Source organism: Acipenser ruthenus, chromosome 22, assembly GCF_902713425.1.
Source record: "Acipenser ruthenus chromosome 22, fAciRut3.2 maternal haplotype, whole genome shotgun sequence".
NCBI lineage: Eukaryota > Metazoa > Chordata > Actinopteri > Acipenseriformes > Acipenseridae > Acipenser > Acipenser ruthenus.
In genome coordinates, this window is record NC_081210.1 from 13,789,943 (window position 1) to 13,809,994 (window position 20,052).

At 40.1% G+C, this 20,052-nt stretch overlaps 1 protein-coding gene across 1 annotated transcript in view; it reads right to left on the minus strand.

The window, feature by feature from the left end:
• Positions 1 to 692: 692 nt before the first annotated feature.
• LOC117431782 (uncharacterized) overlaps positions 693 to 20,052 on the minus strand; it is a 40,260-nt gene continuing 20,900 nt past the window's right edge. Inside the window, exons 2-4 of the mRNA XM_058996605.1 lie at positions 7,734 to 7,808; positions 6,008 to 7,282; positions 693 to 836 (exon numbers count right to left, since the gene is read on the minus strand). Coding sequence (XP_058852588.1) covers positions 693 to 836; positions 6,008 to 7,282; positions 7,734 to 7,796 — 1,482 coding nt within the window. The 5' untranslated portion in view covers positions 7,797 to 7,808. The remainder of the gene's footprint in view (positions 837 to 6,007; positions 7,283 to 7,733; positions 7,809 to 20,052) is intronic.

Sequence of the window (20,052 nt, forward strand, 5' to 3'; positions counted from 1 at the left end):
GGGCATCTCACTAACCCGCTTTGTGGAAGTGATAGCAAGCAAGAAAGCCACTTTAAGCGATATAAATTTCAGCTCAGCTGAATGCATGGGCTCCATGTTCAGACTCCAGCGAGGAACAATGTCCTTCATAGGCGGCTGAAGCCGCCGAGCCCCTTTCAAAAATTGCCCCGCCAGGAAATGAGCTCCTGGGGAGGCCGAGTCAATCTTGACATGGGAGGTCGAAATGGCTGCCAGATAGACTTTGAACGTGGTTGGGGATTTCCCCTCGTCAAATAGGTCCTGCAAAAATTGCAGTATAACTGCCATGGGACAGGTAGTGGGATAAAACCCACGAGGCAGACACCACGTCTGAAAGATGCCCCACTTGTACCCGTACTGGAAATGCATGGACACTGCTCTGACATTTTGCAGGGTGTCAATAACGCTATTGGACAGACACAAATTATTATTATTATTTATTTATTAGCAGACGCCCTTATCCAGGGCGACTTACAATTGTTACAAGATATCACATTATTTTTACATACAATTACCCATTTATACAGTTGGGTTTTTACTGGAGCAATTTTACTTGGGTAAAGTACCTTGCTCAAGGGTACAGCAGCAGTGTCCCCCACCTGGGATTGAACCCACAACCCTCCGGTCAAGAGTCCAGAGCCCTAACCACTACTCCACACTGCTGCCCTAACGGCTCAAATGGAGCCATTCAGGGGCCAGACCCAGAGCTGCAGGCTCGATGGGTTGGGATGCCACAATGTCCCCTGTGCCCGACTGAGCAGGTCATGCTGCTTGGGCAGTCTCCACGGCTGGCCACTCGGGAGTTGCATCAGGGTCTCCTGGGCCAATAAGGGTCTACTAGGAGCACCTTGGCCCGGTCCTGCCGGTCCAGCAGGAGTAGGGCAAGTGGTGGGAAGGTGTATAACGGTTGCCTCAGTCACTGGTGTGAGAAGGCATCTATTGCCAGTGGGGCCCCTGTTAAGGAGAACCAGAGGGGACAGTGGGTTGATTCCTGGGTGGCATAGAGATCTATCTCTGCTCTCCCAAACCTCTCTCAAATGAGGCTCACCACCTCGGGGTGAAGCCTCCACTCCGAGGCGCTGGGAACCCTCCTTGAGACGAGTTCCGTCACCCAGTGTGTCACCACGGGCCGATGCACTGCCCGCAGTGAGAGGAGGTTCTCATGTGCCCACAGCAAAAGCTTGCAGGCCACACAATGGAGACTGGGCAACCTGAGGCCACCCAGGTGGTTGATGAAAGCCACCACTGTTGTGTTATCTGTATGGACAAGAACATATCTCTCTTAAATTCTGCAAGACCAGGTAAACTGCCTGCAGTTCTAAAACATTGATGTGGAGACCCTGCCAAGGGGGGTTCCACACACCTTGCGCCCCTCTGCCATTCATATGAAATATCCTAGGTCTTGGTTAATTAATAGTGAATAACAGAGACAAATGAAAACAGCATTTTAGGAATAGAACCAGAGTTTATTTAATAATAATATCGATTGGTTGTTGATATCACAGAAACAAACAGTTATTACAAAATATACTCCTAGATGGAAAATATTGATCAGCTAGCTTTAACAGTTTCAAAAATAATCAATATTATCTGAGTTATGCCACATATGTGATCATTCTTTACCCCTCGGGGCTCTGCATTCACTCATTTCCTCATAAGATTAAATCCAGAGAACCAATAAGAGGAAATTATCTTCCCTAACATGCCTTTAACTCACTGCCTTTTATACATCCTGACATCCTTATTATTACTCCCTTTTACATCTCTTAGTTTTGCACAGCTGGATTACATCATGCCACGGAGCTTGCCACGGCTGAGCAAAAGTTTACAGTCTAAAGAAACTGTCTTATACAGTCCAATTGGTGCACATGATCACACTACTATTTTCCTATATTTCAGAAACAACATTGATGTTCATTTTAAATTTTTCATTCCCCCATTTGATGCTGTGCAAACAGTCCTTGAACTGCATTACTCATATTATTACTTAGTTTCAGTTTCAGCAATTCAGGTCGACAAAGATTACTTATTACTACAACCTTCATTTGGAAAGTGGCCAATTGATTCCTAGTCTAGTTCCTTTGTAGATGTAGAATTGCTTCCACCTCACTTTACATATTAAAACTCTTTACATATTATAAAAAAAATATTACTCAAAATGCAAAGCTCATATGTTATATTTCTAACATAGGTTAACTTGCGTTACTTGCGTGTTCCACTATAATATAATTATTAAAAAAATTGTAAGACCCTCCGATTTGGCTAATATTACACTATGTAACACAATTTTTGTTCCTGGGTAGTAAGTGTTATTTCCTAATTGCTTATGCCTCAAAAGTATAGAAAATGGCTATTATTCCCCACAAACTTTGCTTTTGTGACCAGGACAGTGATATTTTGAAATTTACCCATTTCCAATGAGAAAACGGGCGAATTTGTGTCTTTTCGTTCACATAAAGTCAGAAAAAAACAACATATGAGTCCAAATTAACATGTATTTATACTAAAGTAATACAAAAATGACTACAGAAGATTTAGAAGTGAGTAGTTTTTCAAGATTTACGATTATACTGTAAATCACTTTCACGAATCAGCCCCCAAATGTAGTCTCCCATCATGTTCTCGTTATACTGTCCTTGGTAGCGGCGTTCAAAGTCCAGTATATCCTGGTGGAAGCGCTCGCCTTGCTCCTCCGAGTACGCTCCCATGTTCTCCTTGAATTTATCAAGATGAGCATCAAGGATATGGACTTTGAGGGACATCCTACAGCCCATTGTGCCGTAGTTCTTCACCAGAGTCTCAACCAGCTCCACATAGTTTTCGGCCTTGTGATTGCCCAGGAAGCCCCGAACCACTGCGACAAAGCTGTTCCAAGCCGCTTTCTCCTTACTAGTGAGCTTCTTGGGGAATTCATTGCACTCCAGGATCTTCTTTATCTGTGGTCCGACGAAGACACCGGCTTTGACCTTTGCCTCAGACAGCTTAGGGAAGAAGTCTTGAAGGTACTTGGAGGCTGCCGACTCCTTATCTAGAGCTCTGACAAATTGTTTCATAAGGCCCAATTTGATGTGCAGTGGTGGCATCAGTGGCTCCCACTTGACGTTGTTCCTCCCCACAGAGAACTCGGTCCGCTGTGGCCAGTCCCGCCTGTGGTAGTGCGCCTTGGTGTCCCTGCTGTCCCAAAGGCAAAGATAGCAGGGAAACTTGGTAAAACCGCCTTGGAGACCCATCAGGACTGCCACCATTTTGAAGTCTCCTATGACCTTGATGCCATCTCAGAAAAATGCAGATATGTATCCACTTAGGCAGCTGGAACTAAACTGAACTGGTGGGCTTAAGGCCCCTGTATTTATACTACTATTTATATTACTGGAAAATTCTAGAAAGTTCTAGAAGTTACTCCAAGTTTACTCAGCACTGAATCTATCTGGAATGTTCTGGAAAATAGGTAAATTTCAAAATATCACTGTCCTGGTCACAAAAGCAAAGTTTGTGGGGAACAATAGCCATTTTCTATACTTTTGAGGCATAAGCAATTAGGAAATAACACTTACTACCCAGGAACAAAAAAAAAAAAAAAAAAATTTGTTACACGGTGTTATCAGTTAAAGCTGCAATATGCTCTCTTAATAGTTGTAACATCCTTATAATAGATCTATCAAGGAATTTAAGACATAACATAATAGTCATTATGAAAGCCAATCCTACAGCAATCCCAATATGTCTTTTTAAAATAGCCTCCATTGACACATCTATGAATTCATCTATATTTTTCTTTTACTCCCATCTCTTCATTTGTACTCTATGTGTTTGAGTTTTGTCACTTTTCAATTTGTAGTGGAATTTCTTTTAATTCCAAATTGACATTGACTCAGTGAGGAGACGTTGTGGTTTAATCAAACAGCTTTAATAAGTTTGCAAACTGGAGCGTTCAACAGAGTAACACAGACTCTGTTAGCAATAGCAGAATCGCACACCCAGCTAATTTTTAATGCAGCTTATATAGTTTTCTGGCTCATCATACAAAGAAGGAAATTAAAACAGTGTAACCATATAAGGATTAGTTATAGAACTTAAAGGAAGTGGGGACCATATAGGGTCACAGTCAGGTTATAGAACAAGAAATTATCTCCATTTCGGAGAATCATAAAACAGTCATAAGACAAGTTTATGCTAGACATGACAGCTAAAATTAGTTTAGACTGGTTGCTCCTTGTTACCCGCAAAGTTTGTTTACTTTAGATCCTCATTGGTTCGTCCGAATAGGAGATTAATAGTAAGTCTCTGATTGGCTGTCGGGGGGGGATGGTTCCCCCCCCCCCCCCCCCCCCCCCCGCGAGTTCCAAGGAACAGTCAGTTCAGCACACTGCAAATTATACTTTTTATACTTAATAAACATAAAGATATTATTTCTTATAGCTCGTGTTCTACTCGTCCTATTGACTCGGGACAGGTCTCTACTTAAACTTAACGTTACAACCTATATTGTTATCTTAAAACCTATTTGTTTGCCATTGAGCAAACTAAGCAATTGCAATGTTATAAAAATTCCATTACAAATGTCTCTCTAATCTTTTAAGGAAGTTTCACTGAATACAGTGTTTGTTTGAGTTTACAGATTATAGATTGGCATTTCTCATGCGATTGTTGAGGTACCAATTTTATTTGAACCATTTGTTGTGTTTGGTAAGCATAAGCGGTTTCAAGATCCTCAATACGTTTTTTTTTTCTTCGCATTCTCTGCATTCATCTTTTCCCTGCACAGTCTATTGACATTTGCACACATTACAATTAATTTAACCATTCATTATGTTTTTTTCATTAAGAGTTAAATGAGTAACTTTATTCGGTCCCCGTATTTGGGGGTGTAGCTTGAATTCTGGGGCGACTTAAATTCGAGTAAATATTATATTTTTTCAAAACTTCTATGGATGATGTCATGATTGTGTCACGGTCTAATGTTCATTCCAAGAGGTTGCAAAGTTCCTAGTTCCAAAATCAACATACTTTCCTTTAGTTTCCGAGCAGCATCTGTTCCATTGCACTGACTGATCCCACAGATGGTGATGTCTTCAGCAGTGTGATTATCACTGTTGAAATGTTGGGCTACTGGAAATGTAATGCGGTTTTTTTTAATGCTTTGTAAATGTTCTCTAAAGCGGACTGATAAATACCTTTTAGTTTCCCCAATGTACAGTTTGTTGCATTTCTTGCAGATAATGCAGTATACTATTCCTTTAGAGGTGCATGTAAAAACTTCATTGATGATGAATGATGATTTAGGGCCTCTGATCTCAGTTTGGGTGTTAATGTATTTACAGGTAGCACATCCATTGCATGGTAGTGTGCCTTTAATAAGTTCCCTAGAAGAACAAATATCTCTTGGATAGAGGTTTCTTCTATATAATATCAGTGTTAATGGGTCTTGCTGTACACTTAAGTTTCTTTGCATGCTTTTCTGGATTTCTTTGTTTGTACGGTGAATAGTGAGGACCAGAGAAATTCTGTCATCTGCATGTTGTTTACTGCTATTATTTAAAGCATCATTTTTGTTTATATTAGAAATGCGGAACTCAGCTTCAGTAATGGTCTTGTCTGAAAAAAAAAACATTTCAAAGTATCTGAGATATAGCTTAAGTGTTTTTCCATTGTATTGCTGTAAAAATCTGTTTTCAACTGATCCCACAAAGCAGGCATATGATGTTCCCCTTTTAGTTCCCATGCAAACAACTTGTGGGTAAATATTTCCATTAAAAGAAAAACAATTCAAAGTAAATACAAGTTCAGCCAGTCTCAGAAAGGTATCTGTTGGGGGCTCTTTCACTATCCGCTCATCAAGGAAGTGTTTTAATACTATGAAACCTTCATTGTTGGGGATAACGGTGTTGAGGCATTTAATGTCCATCATAAAAAGAATATCATTATCACAATGGTGCTGTTCTTTGACTAATGAGGGCAGTGATTTAACAAGGGGTTTGAAGCAGGAGACCTCGGGGGAATAATAGAACTTGGGGGTGGGGGAATAATAGACCACGGGGAAATAATAGAGCTCGGGGGTGGGGGAATAATAGACCACGGGGGAATAATAGACCACGGGGGAATAGAGCTTGGGGGTGGGGAAATAATAGACCACGGGGGAATAATAGTGATTGGGGGTGGGGGAATAATAGAGCTTGGGGGTGGGGCAATAATAGACCTCGGGGGAATAATAGAGCTTGGGGGTGGGGGAATAAAAGACCACGGGGGAACAGAGCTTGGGGGTGGGGCAATAATAGACCACGGGGGAATAATAGTGCTTGTGGGTGGGGCAATAATAGACCACGGAGGAATAATAGACCACAGGGGAATAATAGAGCTTGGGGGTGGGGCAATAGACCACTGGGGAATAGACCACAGGGGAATAATAGAGCTTGGGGGTGGGGCAATAGACCACTGGGGAATAGACCACAGGGGAATAATAGAGCTTGGGGGTGGGAGAATAATAGACCACGGGGGAATAATAGACCACAGGGGAATAGAGCTTGGGGGTGGGGAAATAATAGAGCTTGGGGGTGGGGCAATAATAGACCTCGGGGGAATAATAGAGCTTGGGGGTGGGGGAATAAAAGACCACGGGGGAATAATAGAGCTTGGGGGTGGGGGAATAATAGACCACGGGGGAATAGAGCTTGGGGGTGGGGAAATAATAGACCACGGGGGAATAATAGTGATTGGGGGTGGGGGAATAATAGAGCTTGGGGGTGGGGCAATAATAGACCTCGGGGGAATAATAGAGCTTGGGGGTGGGGGAATAAAAGACCACGGGGGAACAGAGCTTGGGGGTGGGGCAATAATAGACCACGGGGGAATAATAGTGCTTGTGGGTGGGGCAATAATAGACCACTGAGGAATAATAGACCACAGGGGAATAATAGAGCTTGGGGGTGGGGCAATAGACCACTGGGGAATAGACCACAGGGGAATAATAGAGCTTGGGGGTGGGGCAATAGACCACTGGGGAATAGACCACAGGGGAATAATAGAGCTTGGGGGTGGGAGAATAATAGACCACGGGGGAATAATGGAGCTCGGGGGGGGAATAATAGAGCTCGGGGATGGAGTAGACCTCAGGGGTGGCCGAGTTGAAGCAGGAGACCTCAGGGGTGGCCGAGTTGAAGCAGGAGACCTCAGGGGTGGCCGAGTTGAAGCAGGAGACCTCAGGGGTGGCCGAGTTGAAGCAGGAGACCTCAGGGGTGGCTGTTGAAGCAGGATACCTCGGGGGCGGCTGAGAGATCATGAATAGGACACAAATAACTTTGGATCAAAATTGATGGTGGGGTTATGACAAGATAGGTGCTTTAACTATAACAAGAAAACTATCAAGTCTGGTTTTCAATTTGTGTGAAAATCACATAGATAGAAAAGCACACATATCACACACTTCATGTACTTCCACTAACCTGTTGATACTTAGAAAAAAACAATTCAGTGTAAATAAACAACTTCCTTCTTGGCACTAAAATAAAACAAATCTGTATAATGATAGCATCTTGAGCGGTTGAGCAGCACTTGTCAGATAAGTGGTAAGCAGACAGACTTACAGTCACAAGCCTTGTTAACAAAACAGCTTTGCACAGATTCAGGTCTTTTTTGTATTACTATTGATTAAGATTTTACCCAAACTACTAAATATAAAATTCAGTGTAATTGACTATTAAAATAGAAATGTTTCTTACAGTGGCATCTTCCACAACTCCAGCGTAGTCACGTTGTATTAGATTGGGGACACTGTTAGCCATATTGAACACCTCCTGAAAAGCGAGAGGAAACAAAAAACAAAGGGTCTTAAACTTAAAAATCATAAGATAGCTCCCTACAACCCCAACTGTGCCCCTCTCCAAGCAGATTTTATAACCCCCCCCCCCCCCCGCATTTCATTAAAACCAATGGTATTAGACATGATACATACAGTGCTAATGATATCCAGAAAACAAAATCTGTTAATGGATGAAATGATTGTTTCTCAGGTCACAGAATCCCGTTTTAGAATTCCTCAAATAAAATACCCAAAGATTCAATAAAACACTCCTCGACTAATTCTCCATCTGAAAATGGCTTTCCATTTTTTGCAAGCAACCTAGCAATGCCATAACTTGTCACAGTCACCAAATCACTTTCTGCCATAGCACTTTTAAAACACACCCTGCTGTGAAGCTAGGCCACTCTTCAACAGTGCTGCAGTCAGAATGACAAGTTTCATTAAATCGTTTTGGGAACAGATAAAGTTTCCCTACAAATGAGGCAAAACTGTTTCCCCTTCTGGTCAGTTATGAAAAAATCTAGTTCCCACTACGCTTCAACAGTTCTCCCATCACTGCTAATGTTTTGCTTATTTATACCACTTTTTGCAGCTGGTGTGTTTGACGGACACCCTTTCCACCTACTCTTGTCACAGATGAAGCAGGAGACCTCGGGGGCATCGCACAAATTAAAATATACTAACAACCCCCTTCAACAGACCTTACAGCAACCCGTCACTCAGCTCTCACAGTGAGACTTGACTATTAAACTTGCACTTTTTTTTTTTTAAAAGATAACCAATATCCATAACCATAAAAATACAATATCTTCAAGTTTAACCTTCTTACAAAATCCTTGCTTTTTTGGTTAATTAATTTTAACAACAAGTAATAAATATTTACAAAATACAATGAAAATCTTATTTTTGTGATAATTGTTTGCAATGCTTTATAGAATAAGGGACTGGGTAAAGGAAAGACACGCTTTGTATGATATTATAAATGTGACTGGCACTGCACTTTGTCAATATACCAATTTGTGTCTTCTTAGCAAGATCTCTAGCATTATACTGTGACGATCTTCGGGAGGGTGGCGGTTCCTCAGGGGTAACTTGTGTGAGGGTGAGAGTTGCTGAGGGGGAGGGGAAACACGGTTGAGGGTGACTGGCTGCGAGTGCATGCTAGGAGCGAGAGGCGGGGTGCAGGGAAGAATGGATGCGAGTGATTGGAGGTGAACGGGTCAAGCAGGGCATAAATAGGGGGCGCATTACCCAACTGTATAAATGGGTAATTGTATGTAAAAATAATGTGATATCTTGTAACAACTGTAAGTCGCCCTGGAGGGCGTCTGCTAAGAAATAAATAATAATAATAATAATAATAATAATAATAATAATAATAATAATAAATGAAAGTGTGTGTGTATATATATATATATATATATATATATATATATATATATATATATATATATATATATATATATATATATATATGAGAGAGAGAGAGTGAGTATATTGTATATACTGGTAAACAAGAATATGCAAAACGTTGGAAAATGAACAAGCAGAAGAACAAATCTGTATTGCATCTACCACTGTTAATAATAATAACAATAATAATAAAAACAGTAAAATCCATTAGACATTAAATATTGGGAAACACAAGGTACTAAGGTAGGCTTGCAGCACAATAAAAAAAAAAACATGGTTTTAAAATTAATAAAAGCAGTAAGTATCATTTTTATTAACACACATTATATTTACTGTTCACCCTCAAAACGTGTACATTGGTAAGCATGGACAAATCGATGAAAAATAAACCAATAACTAATCTTCATTGCAACACAACCACATTAAATACTGTACCGTACCAGTTTTATCACAAAATCAAAGCAAAAGTGACCAATTTGTTTTTATAACGTGTAAATTGATAAATACAGGGTTCATACACTTTTTCAACATCAAAATTCCATACTTTTTCCAGACTTCCATTTGCTTTTCCCAGACTTGTGTTTTAGTTTCTACTAGTTTTTCGATAGTTATCCACATAGGCGGGCAGCCGCAGAACATTATATCTTTTTGATCCATAGCAGAAGTTGCTACTGGTTTTCTAAAAGTATTTGTCAGAATCTGGAGGTGCATATCTAGCAAGAGACAATGCAGGTATGCCAAAGAGAAGTAAGATACAATCTAAGAAATGCCCAATATTTGAGAACTATGTTGCATTTTTTACAAAGAGAATATAAAAAGTTGTATACTACAAGTATACTTGTGCCAAAATATGATAGTATAATGGTACCAATAGTATACTAAAACCAGACAATTATGGCACAAGTATACTTGCAGTATACTACTTTTTTGTAAGGGATGATATTGGATTCTGATCCAAACTTCTTTATACCCTCTGTTAAATGTTGAACACTGTGGGAGGAGAAAAATAACAAATGAAATAACAAATGTGCACGCATTATATATTAAAATGTGCAAGTGTGATATATTAAACATACAAGTCAAATACTAAATACAGCACACCCTCGCTATAACAACCCTGTTTGGGTCCAAAGCTTTTTGTTCGCTATAGTAAAAGGACAACCCAAAACGAACAAGCTGCTGGAGTAAGTTAAGGAAGTCAGCTTGGATAAAGGCATTAGCTAAATTATTAATACTATTAGTACTGTTTTTATTCTTTGATTTTCTTTATTATTACAGTGTGTCACTACTGCCACTTATTAATAATATTAAGAAGAACAACAACAACAACAACAACTAGAGTTGCTAGCAACTATAAAGGCTTCCATCCAAGCAGTTAATCGTGAAATTTAAGCGCATTGGTTACTTAAGATGAAACGTTATCATCACAACTGTGCTAACTGTCAATTTTGGCACAAATATGCGAAGACTTTTGAAAATTGCCCGAAATTTTCATTAAATCCAAGATGGCTGCCACACCATGTGACCAAAGGCCGCCATATTGACCATGGCACAACATCCCATAGTCCTCTACATCCATGTCAAATTTTGTGCATTTTGGTGCAGCCGATAAGTTACAGTTTTGTAGCCAGCTATATATGTTGTTGATGTCATGCATCACCGTTTGACCTTTAGGAGAGGTCAGAGGTCATGGGCGATGACATTTTTTCAAAGCACATGACTTCCTATACGTGTACTCAAAGTTTTGACTGGTACTGTATGTGTGTGTGTGTGTATATATATATATATATATATATATAGCCCGGTATACCTCCAGTTGTCAGCTGGACAATAGTAGTAAAGTTGAACTGATATTTTATTGTTATACATTTACAGATACAACTTACAGAAATCTCAATTGTGTTTCTTTACAAATTCCTTCATTGATCCTTTTTCTTAACTTCAAGTATTTTAAAGTGCAACATTATTATGATTATGTTGTTGTTAAGCATACATAATCACTATCTTTATTATTATTATTATTATTATTATTATTATTATGCGCAAGTCACCACCTTGTATAACTCAGTGATTTCAGAAAATTGGGACTTTTTGGCTTTGTTTTTTTGTTTTGTTTTGTTTTCTTCTTCAATGCAGTGTCTAGTGTTTGGTCCCAAAATGTTTTACTACCCCTAGAGTACATGGAACTGAAGTTGCCAAGCTCCCACCAAATTTGTGTTGCTATGGCAACAAGATAAACATTGTGGTCCCTCATGAAATGTCAACTTGGTCACGCAAAAACATTAAAAAAAAAATGTAAATACAAATTATTATTCAAATCATTTTTATAGTGTTTGTGAAGACTTTACCATCTGATCTTGTTAATGATGCAAAAAATATTATATAGTTTTCTATTTTTTGCCTAGAAATGTACACAATTAAATGGAGACAAGTACAATACATTGGTATTTTTTGTTTGATTTTACAAAAATAATATATTTTTCAAGATTTTTTTAAAAACTATTCTACTGATGATCTTTAGTATAGTGGATTAACATAACACTGAACAATTTAAAAAAATGTTGAGCAGTTTTATTTTAATTTTGCAATTTAAATCTTGTGGCAATACCATGACAAAGTTGACAAGAATAAGAATGGTCTATTATTTGAAATTGTTTAATGATTTTTAAATAAACAATAGAATTAAAAAACATGAAAATATGTAGTTATCAAATAGAATATTTAAAATGTAATGGTATGAACAACTGCAATACTTCAACAAGAAAAAAATAAAATCATCATCAAGTGCAATATGTCAACAAGAAATATAAAACAATCTAATACATTGATATTTTATCAAAATCAAAACTGTTAATTATACAATGCAAAAAAGAATTAAACTTTTCAAGTATTATTTAAAATTAACATTAAAATATTATTTGGTAATAACTTTCATAATGTAATAAAACTGATTAATGTGGACTCCCGAGTGGCGCATCCAGTAAAGGCACTCCGTGTGGAGTGCAGGATGTGCCCTATAGTCTGGACGTCGAGAGTTCGAGTCCAGGCTATTGCTTTGCCGACCGAGGATGGGGGCTCCCAGAGGGCGGCGCTCAATTGGCCACGCTCCGCCCGGGGGGAGGGAGGGTTAGGTCGGCCAGGGTGTCCTCGGCTCACCGCTCACCAGCGACCCCTGTAGTCTGGCCGGGCGCCTGCGAGTCAGCGCAGGGTTTGTAGCGGTGAGCCGAGCCTAAAAATAATTGGCCATTCCAAATTGGGAGAAAATAATAAATAAATTGGCAATGACTACATTTTTATAAAAAAAATAAATAAAAAAATGATTATTGTATTATAAAATTTCAGGGTGTGCGTTTCAGTGTGCATGCCTACAAAATTGCACTGTATCTACAGAAAACAATATCCCCCCCCCCCCCTAAAAAAAATAATAAAGGCATCAGTTACATGTCTAAATAATAATTATCCATCCATTATCATAACCGCTTAATCCTTTAGAGGGTCACGGTGAGCCGGAGCCTAACCCGGCAGACACAGGGTGCAAGGCAGGACACCAGTCCATCACAGGGCACCACACACACTCACACAGAGGGCAATTTAGAGTGACCAATCAACCTTGGACTGTGGAAGAAAACACACACACAAACAAACACAGGGAGAACGCAAACTCCACACAGACAGACCCCTAGGCCGGATTCGAACCTAGGACCCTGGTGCTGTGAGGCAGCAGCGCTAACCACCACACCACCGTGCCACCCTAAATAATAAATCATACTAACTCCACTACTAATAATAACACTAAATAGTAGTTTGCAGCCCTAGTCACAAGCCATGTCAGCTTGGTCACACAGATTTGTATGATAAACTGTGACCAAGCTGACAGTTGACAAGTTTCCCGCCAAAAAATGACAGTTACAGAAAAGGCCCCATCTCACTGTAATGTTAGACCAAATTATACAAATAACCTTTGCCTTTTCTGTACAGTTTGAATATTTTAAAACAACTTTTGTCAAATTGAGACTAAGGACCAAGTTGATATGTTATGGTTATCAAAGAAATAAGATAAAAATTTACCAAGTCTCTCTTATCTTCCTATCAGCCCTCTGAGGACCCCAACATTGTAGCTCTCTTTTTAAATTCCTTACTTAAATAGGCGAAATCCATAAATTGTGACCAAGTTGACATTTTTGAGTGACATGATATTTTCAGAATTAAAATGCATTTATTTCTAATTTTACATTTATTTTTATGTTGTGGTTATTTGTTATTTAAAACGATACAACTGTTTATTAAATCAGGGAGGCTGAATTGCTTTACAACTTAAAGTTGTTGAGATTTTGAAATTTTGGGACTTTAGCTTGGGACACTATTTTAACCATGTTACTGACTTAAGTGTAAATTTCTATAAATTACAATTGTATTCTACTTTAAAATATAAACAATTTAGGATGTAATTGAAAAAAAAAATACTTAAATGCTGAGGACAGCAAAAGTCCTGATTTTCTGAAATCACTGAACTACCGATGCCGTTCTGCAAATCTATTTTTCTACTTTATCATAAACGCTATTGAAGACTGTGACGCATCAGATCATGGGTGAGTGTTTGAGCCGTCTCTGACTCAATTTACTTATGAATAATTATACACAGAACAAGGTTGTGTGCCATGGCAAGACGCAAGACTTATTTAGTTTTTCCTTTTAAAACAGTCCAGTGAACAGATATGGCTCACAATCTTCAAAACTATGAGTTTGGTAATGTTGGGATGTGTCAAACATAGAATACAAAACGTGTTGCTGGCTTTGTTTTACAACGTATAGAATAGTAGGACCTCAATAATATTTTTGTTTGTTTGGTGAATCTCTTTATGCATATATAAAGACATTCTTCTTGTCACAGATTTGTGACACAGAACAATTTAGTGAACAAAACGTTATTTATCATAAAAATAAATCAAACAAACAAACAAACCAAAAAAAAAAGTCACAGCTTAATTAGGTCACATGTTCAAGTTGTGTGAATGCAGGACCTTTTTTTTGTCATTTTTAAAAGCCTGCAAAATTGCACATTATTTATTTAAATGCTAGATATATAGACTGCATGTATGGTCTGGTTTATTTTTTGCTTATTAATAAACCTATTTTTATGCAACTTGCATAATCGGAAAGAAAACGTCTCGGTGCTGCTAAATGCACCATCTGCAAGCCACGACTATTGGTACTTCATAAAATGATTAACTTTTCAGGCATGACCTATTCTGAGGCATGTGTTTAACTTGTTTCAAGGGTGTTAACCTTGCTTCTGATTGGTCAGTTTCATTCCAGTCGTGCAACGAAAAAGAAAATATACTGAGCATCAAAAGAAACATATCACTTATATTTGAGCATCAAAAGAAACTTATCACAGATATACTGATATTTGGATAAAATTCATTATATGTGATCAAAAAATGATAAAAAAAAAAAAAAAAAAATACAAATCACTGTTTTAGAGCAGGTGCAGTGACTTTTTATTGTGCTGATTAACAACTGACACCACGAAGATGCTGCAAAATGATCTGTCGATCTTGGGCAGGTGTTGTGACTCTTGGTCTCCCAGTTCGTGGCCTATCATTGACAGAGTGTGTCTGGTTACACTGTCTCGCCAGGTTTGAAATTTCTGGCTGTGAGCACCCAAGACAGCAAGCCTCCAACATGCCGATCGCAGGCAGGCGCTGCTCTCTTGACAGACATGGCATATTGTTTTTTTTCTGTGATTTTCTTTATTGCTTTTATTCAAGCTTGCAGTTCAACAGCTGAAATCACTCCATATCCAGTGTCCAATCAACTGTCTCACTAATTAGATGATTAAGTGCATATGCTTCAGTTATAGTCAAGCGTGTCATGGTCAAGGATGAATGATCGAGTGATTAAAAAGAAACCAAAAACATTTATATACCTTTTTTTTCGGAAAAAAATGTGCTATAATAGTGATATGTTTCTTTTGATGCTCTGTATATATAACAGTGCTCAACATAGCCAAATCATCATTCGGTGTCATGGTTACATGTATGACAATGAAGAAACAGTTTGTTTCCATAGAAATAGTGTTTTAAGGTATGTCTCGTGCGAAAATGCCAGCATGTATATGAGCAATGTATTGCTGTGTTTTACCTGCCCTAGTGCCAGCATTTGCGCTTGATGTGAACTGCCTGTTGCGACTAAAAATTAGGGCTGGGACAATGCATCGATCCATCGAATCATTGGAATAACCAAATCGATGGGTTAAAAAAAAAATTAAAAGAAAAACACACATCTATCAGTTCATTAATAGGACAGTTTTTTAATTTTTTATTAGGACTGGCAATTTTAATCTACACTCTTATTCCTTGCTTTTCATCTGGTTCCTTTAAATAATCATTAAAAAAAAAAAAAAAAAAACTCCCCACCCACTACGCAGCACGTATGTTTTCAGAGTAATAAGCGTGAACCCCCCCCCCCCCAAAAAAAGAACCCAACTGAGAGAAGAGACTAGAGGTAGGCTGCATTTCAGGATCAGAATTGGCTAGTTATAGTCAATTTAATTTTAAATAAGGCACCAACCTGCGGGATCATTTAGTAACACGACAGCGGGAACACAAGTAAAAAAACAAAAAGGAACACCTTCAGTGACATCTTACTTTGGAAAGAAAGTTGATCCAAAAAGCATCAGAGCAAAAGAAATAACAGACCTGTTAGTATAGTAGAGGGAGCTGCATTTAAAAATCTGATTGCGAATCTTGCTCTGGGCTATGAAATGCTGTGTCGAAAGACAATCTCCAAATTCATTACTCTGGATCACGAGCGTGCAAAGGAAAAGCTTAGACAGGATTTAAGTCAGGAGTGTAATTCAATGTCCATCACTACTGATGTACTGACAAGCATGACACAAGAAGCATTTTTAACAGGTCACCTGCCATTACATTAAACAAAACTGGGAACTCGAGTCAAAAGTATTAGCAACACGAAAATTACACAAGACACACACAGCTGTGAATTCAGCAGAAGCGATCAACCAGATACAGATGGCTACAAAAGTAATAGCTTGTGTTCATGACAACACGGCCAACGTGTGCAGAACAATGTCTGCTTTCTGCAAGCGTGCTGTGTTACTTTTTGGTAGCGTGGCAAGTGTGAGCTGTGCAGGGCTGTGGCAAAGTGTCTGCTGAGTAGAATAGGTGCAGAGGTGATGCAGTGCAGGAATAAATCACAAATGGAAACTGTAATCCGGTTTGGAAAAAGGATCTTTATTTTATACAAATAATTGCGCATGACCCCTTGGTAAACGATTGCAGCTGTCTTTACTGTCTGCAGCTGCTACATCATTTACCTTCCGGGTCAATACGTTCCTGCTACGGAGTCTCGCCTTCTTCCAGACTGACTGACTTGCCGGCCTGGGGAAAGAACTGTCAGGCCAACTTGTCCAAAGCCTTTCCCTTTCACTGCTTAGCGCCTTTACAGGCCGAGAGGGAGATTTACAACCAAAACTCATATTTCTGTCAAGGGCACAATATAAATCTCTGCATTCAGAAAAGCTTGGAGGATGAACGACATGTTAGTGGCAGCAGCAAGGAGACTGGTTGCACATTTTAAAAAGAGTGAGATGGCAACAAACACTTTAAATGGGAAACACAGAAATGCTGAACACAGAAAAAGCACCACTCAAGTTAATACAGGACGTACAAACAAGGTGGAACACGGTTTATATGTTTGAACGCCTTCTTGAATTAAAATAGCCAGTTACTGCTGTTTTGTCAAACCCAGATTTGACCAAAAAGTCTGACGCAGCTACTTTAGATATCACGACACTAATGGCTGAGATACTACCTCTACTACAGCCATTCAAACTGGCTACAGTACTTTTGAGTGCAGAGAAAAACATTACGGCTAGTTCTTTGTACCCAGTTGCAACAGAGATAAAACACAGACTGACAAGTTCCTGATTAAGAGGAGACACCATCTTCTTTAATCAACTGATTTGCTAATTCCATTTAAATGGCGTTTGAGAGATAAGCTAGTGTGTAATTTGTCTCTGCGATTTTGTTTACATCAGCTGAATGACCCAAGTAATGAGGTTATGCCACCGATTTTTGTGTCATTTCTTGACCCCACGATTTTGCCACCTGGATTTCCTATCCGAACAGGCCAAAGCCCATGTGCCTGAAGAACGGTCTTCCAAACTAGCGAGGCTGGTGGAGGACAACCTCGAAAATGACAGAAATCGTGCCTGTACAAGTGAATGCAGCACAGAGGACTTGCCAGTTAAAAAGAAAACTAAGACCAAACAAGCAATGGAATTGTTACTTCGTGGACGGCAACAAACACACACTACTTCCAAGGAAACCTTAATCCAACAAGAGATGACTATGCTTCTGAAACTCCATTAAACATCAGCAAAGATCCCCTGATTTGGTGGAAAAATAACCAGACACGCTTTCCCAACCTAGCAGCCTTGGCAAAGAGCGTGTTAAGTATCCCTGCAACATCGGCCCTGAGCGAGCGTGTGTTCAGAAAAGCAGGATATCTGTGAACAAAATCTGTTCTTTGAAACCGGAGAATGTGGATACCATAATATTTTTTAGCACAGACTTTGTTATGTTGGACTTGTAAATAGTTATTCTTGTTTCTCTTTTTGCATCGAACCCGTGAGGGTGACCTAGCGGTTGGTGGTCGTCTACTCCAGGGTTACGGCAAGTAACCCAACGTTCCCTTTCAATTTGAAGACGACCACCACCACCACCAACACCAACATGTATGGGATAATGTATACCAGAGCTGTCGCAAGGGAGAAGGAACGGCAGCATACGAGGAACGCATCAGAACCGTATAACCCAAGGTTAGCGTCGTGAGTGTTTAACCTCAAGGACCCTCATGCCTATTGAAGAGAAGAAAGGATCTACCACATTCAAGCTGTAGAACCTGGAGAATGTATGCGGCGTAGCCCAGCTAGCCGCCGTACATATATCGGACAGCGAGACCCCTCTGGAGAGGGCCCAAGATGTAGCCGACCCTCTAGTGGAGTGCGCAACTACTCCCCTAGGTGGGGGTAAGCCAGCACTGTCATACACCACAGAGACTGTGTCCGCAATCCAATGCGACAGTCGCTGCTTTGAGAGTGGCTGTCCTAGGGTCCATATACCGTGACAGACAAAGAGCTGGTCAGTATGACGCAGAGCTCTTGTCTTATCCACGTAACAACTCAATGCCTGCACAGGGCAGAGGAAATTCAATCTCCTATCCTCCTCTGTAGCAAAATGAAGGTGGATGGAAAGACTAATTACACAGACTGATTCATGTGGAAGGTTGTAATCACCTTGGGGAGGGTTTGTACACAGTGACACCCTGCAGCCATCATCCCAAATACGCATACAGGAGCTGTGCACCAACAGCGCCTGCAGCTCACTGACCCGCTTTGCGGAGGTGATAGCCAAGAGGAAGGCTGTCTTCATAGACAGATGTTTCATCTCTATGGAGTGTATGGGCTCAAACAGGGCCTTCATGAGAGCCTCCAGTACATTTCGGGGAGAACGGCCCTCCTGGGAGGGAGTAACCACGAGCACCCTTCAAAAAAATCGGGTTGCTAGTATATAAGTGCCCAGGACACCGAGTCAATGGGGACATGGCATGCAGATATGGCTGCTAGGTACACTTTCAACATAGAGGTGGATCGACCGACCCGCCTCTAACAGATCTTGCAGAAACTGCAAAATAGTTGCTATAGGGCAATAATTGGAGTCATGACCTCTGGTCATGCACCAATTTTGAATATACCTCCACATATGGCGTGTAACGCCCCTGTGGAGGAGGACCTAGCATTCTGCAGTATACTGATAACTGCGTCTGAGAGCCCTAAGGCGGACAGATGGTCCCGTTCAGGGGCCAGTCCCACAGTTGGAGTCTGCCCGGTCCTGGGTGCCAGAGGGTGCCTTGCCCCTGACTGAGGAGATTCATGCACAGCAGGATCCCCCAGGGCTGGTCTTGCAGCAGCTAGCAGAGTTTTGAAAAACAGAATCTCCTTGGCCATCTAGGGACCACCAGGAGAACTGTCACCTTGTCTCTCCTGCCCTTCTCGAAGAACGCATGGGCTGCTCTCCGCTCCGACACATTTATGTGCAGGGATGTCCAGCGATCCGACCAGGGTGCATGAACTCCTCTGCCTGCCCAGAACGCCCCGCAAACTAGAGTTGGATGTGTCCGTCATCACTAGGGGTCTACCTAAAATCGCAATTTCGCGGAAATCATGAAATTGAGGGGTCACCGCGAAATTCACCTCTTAGGGGCCATTGCATACAAACAAGTACGGAGAGGGGGAAAAAAAAGAAACCTTGTTTAAAAGAACTACTGCACAACAAAAGCGACGCAAACCAAGTGTCTTCGTTCAGTAGATAGTCCTTTTTGATTCCTTCACCGTCCTGTGTGCATTGCACTTAAGCAAAAAACAAACAAACAAACAAAAAACGTCCACAAATAATTTACAAAAAAAAAATGATCCAAAGCGGTTAACGTTCTTGTTTACTATTCAAATGACAATCAGTGTGTCTTTACTGTTTTTATGTGACCTGTACTGTGTAGTAGGGGGTGGGACAAAGTTGGTGCTGCATTGTTTTGATTTAGGTTGCTAAAGTCTAGTTTTCAGCATTGGAGGTAAAATACCAGAAATGGACGACAAAAAAAAGGATAATTTCGGCTGATGATCATTTCAAGATATTTCCCAAAGAAACTGTACATGCAGACTGAGGTAATTATTTTGCATATCTTAATGTGTCTTTGGAGAAAATACGATCGATCGCTATTTAGCTTCAGAATCACACTTT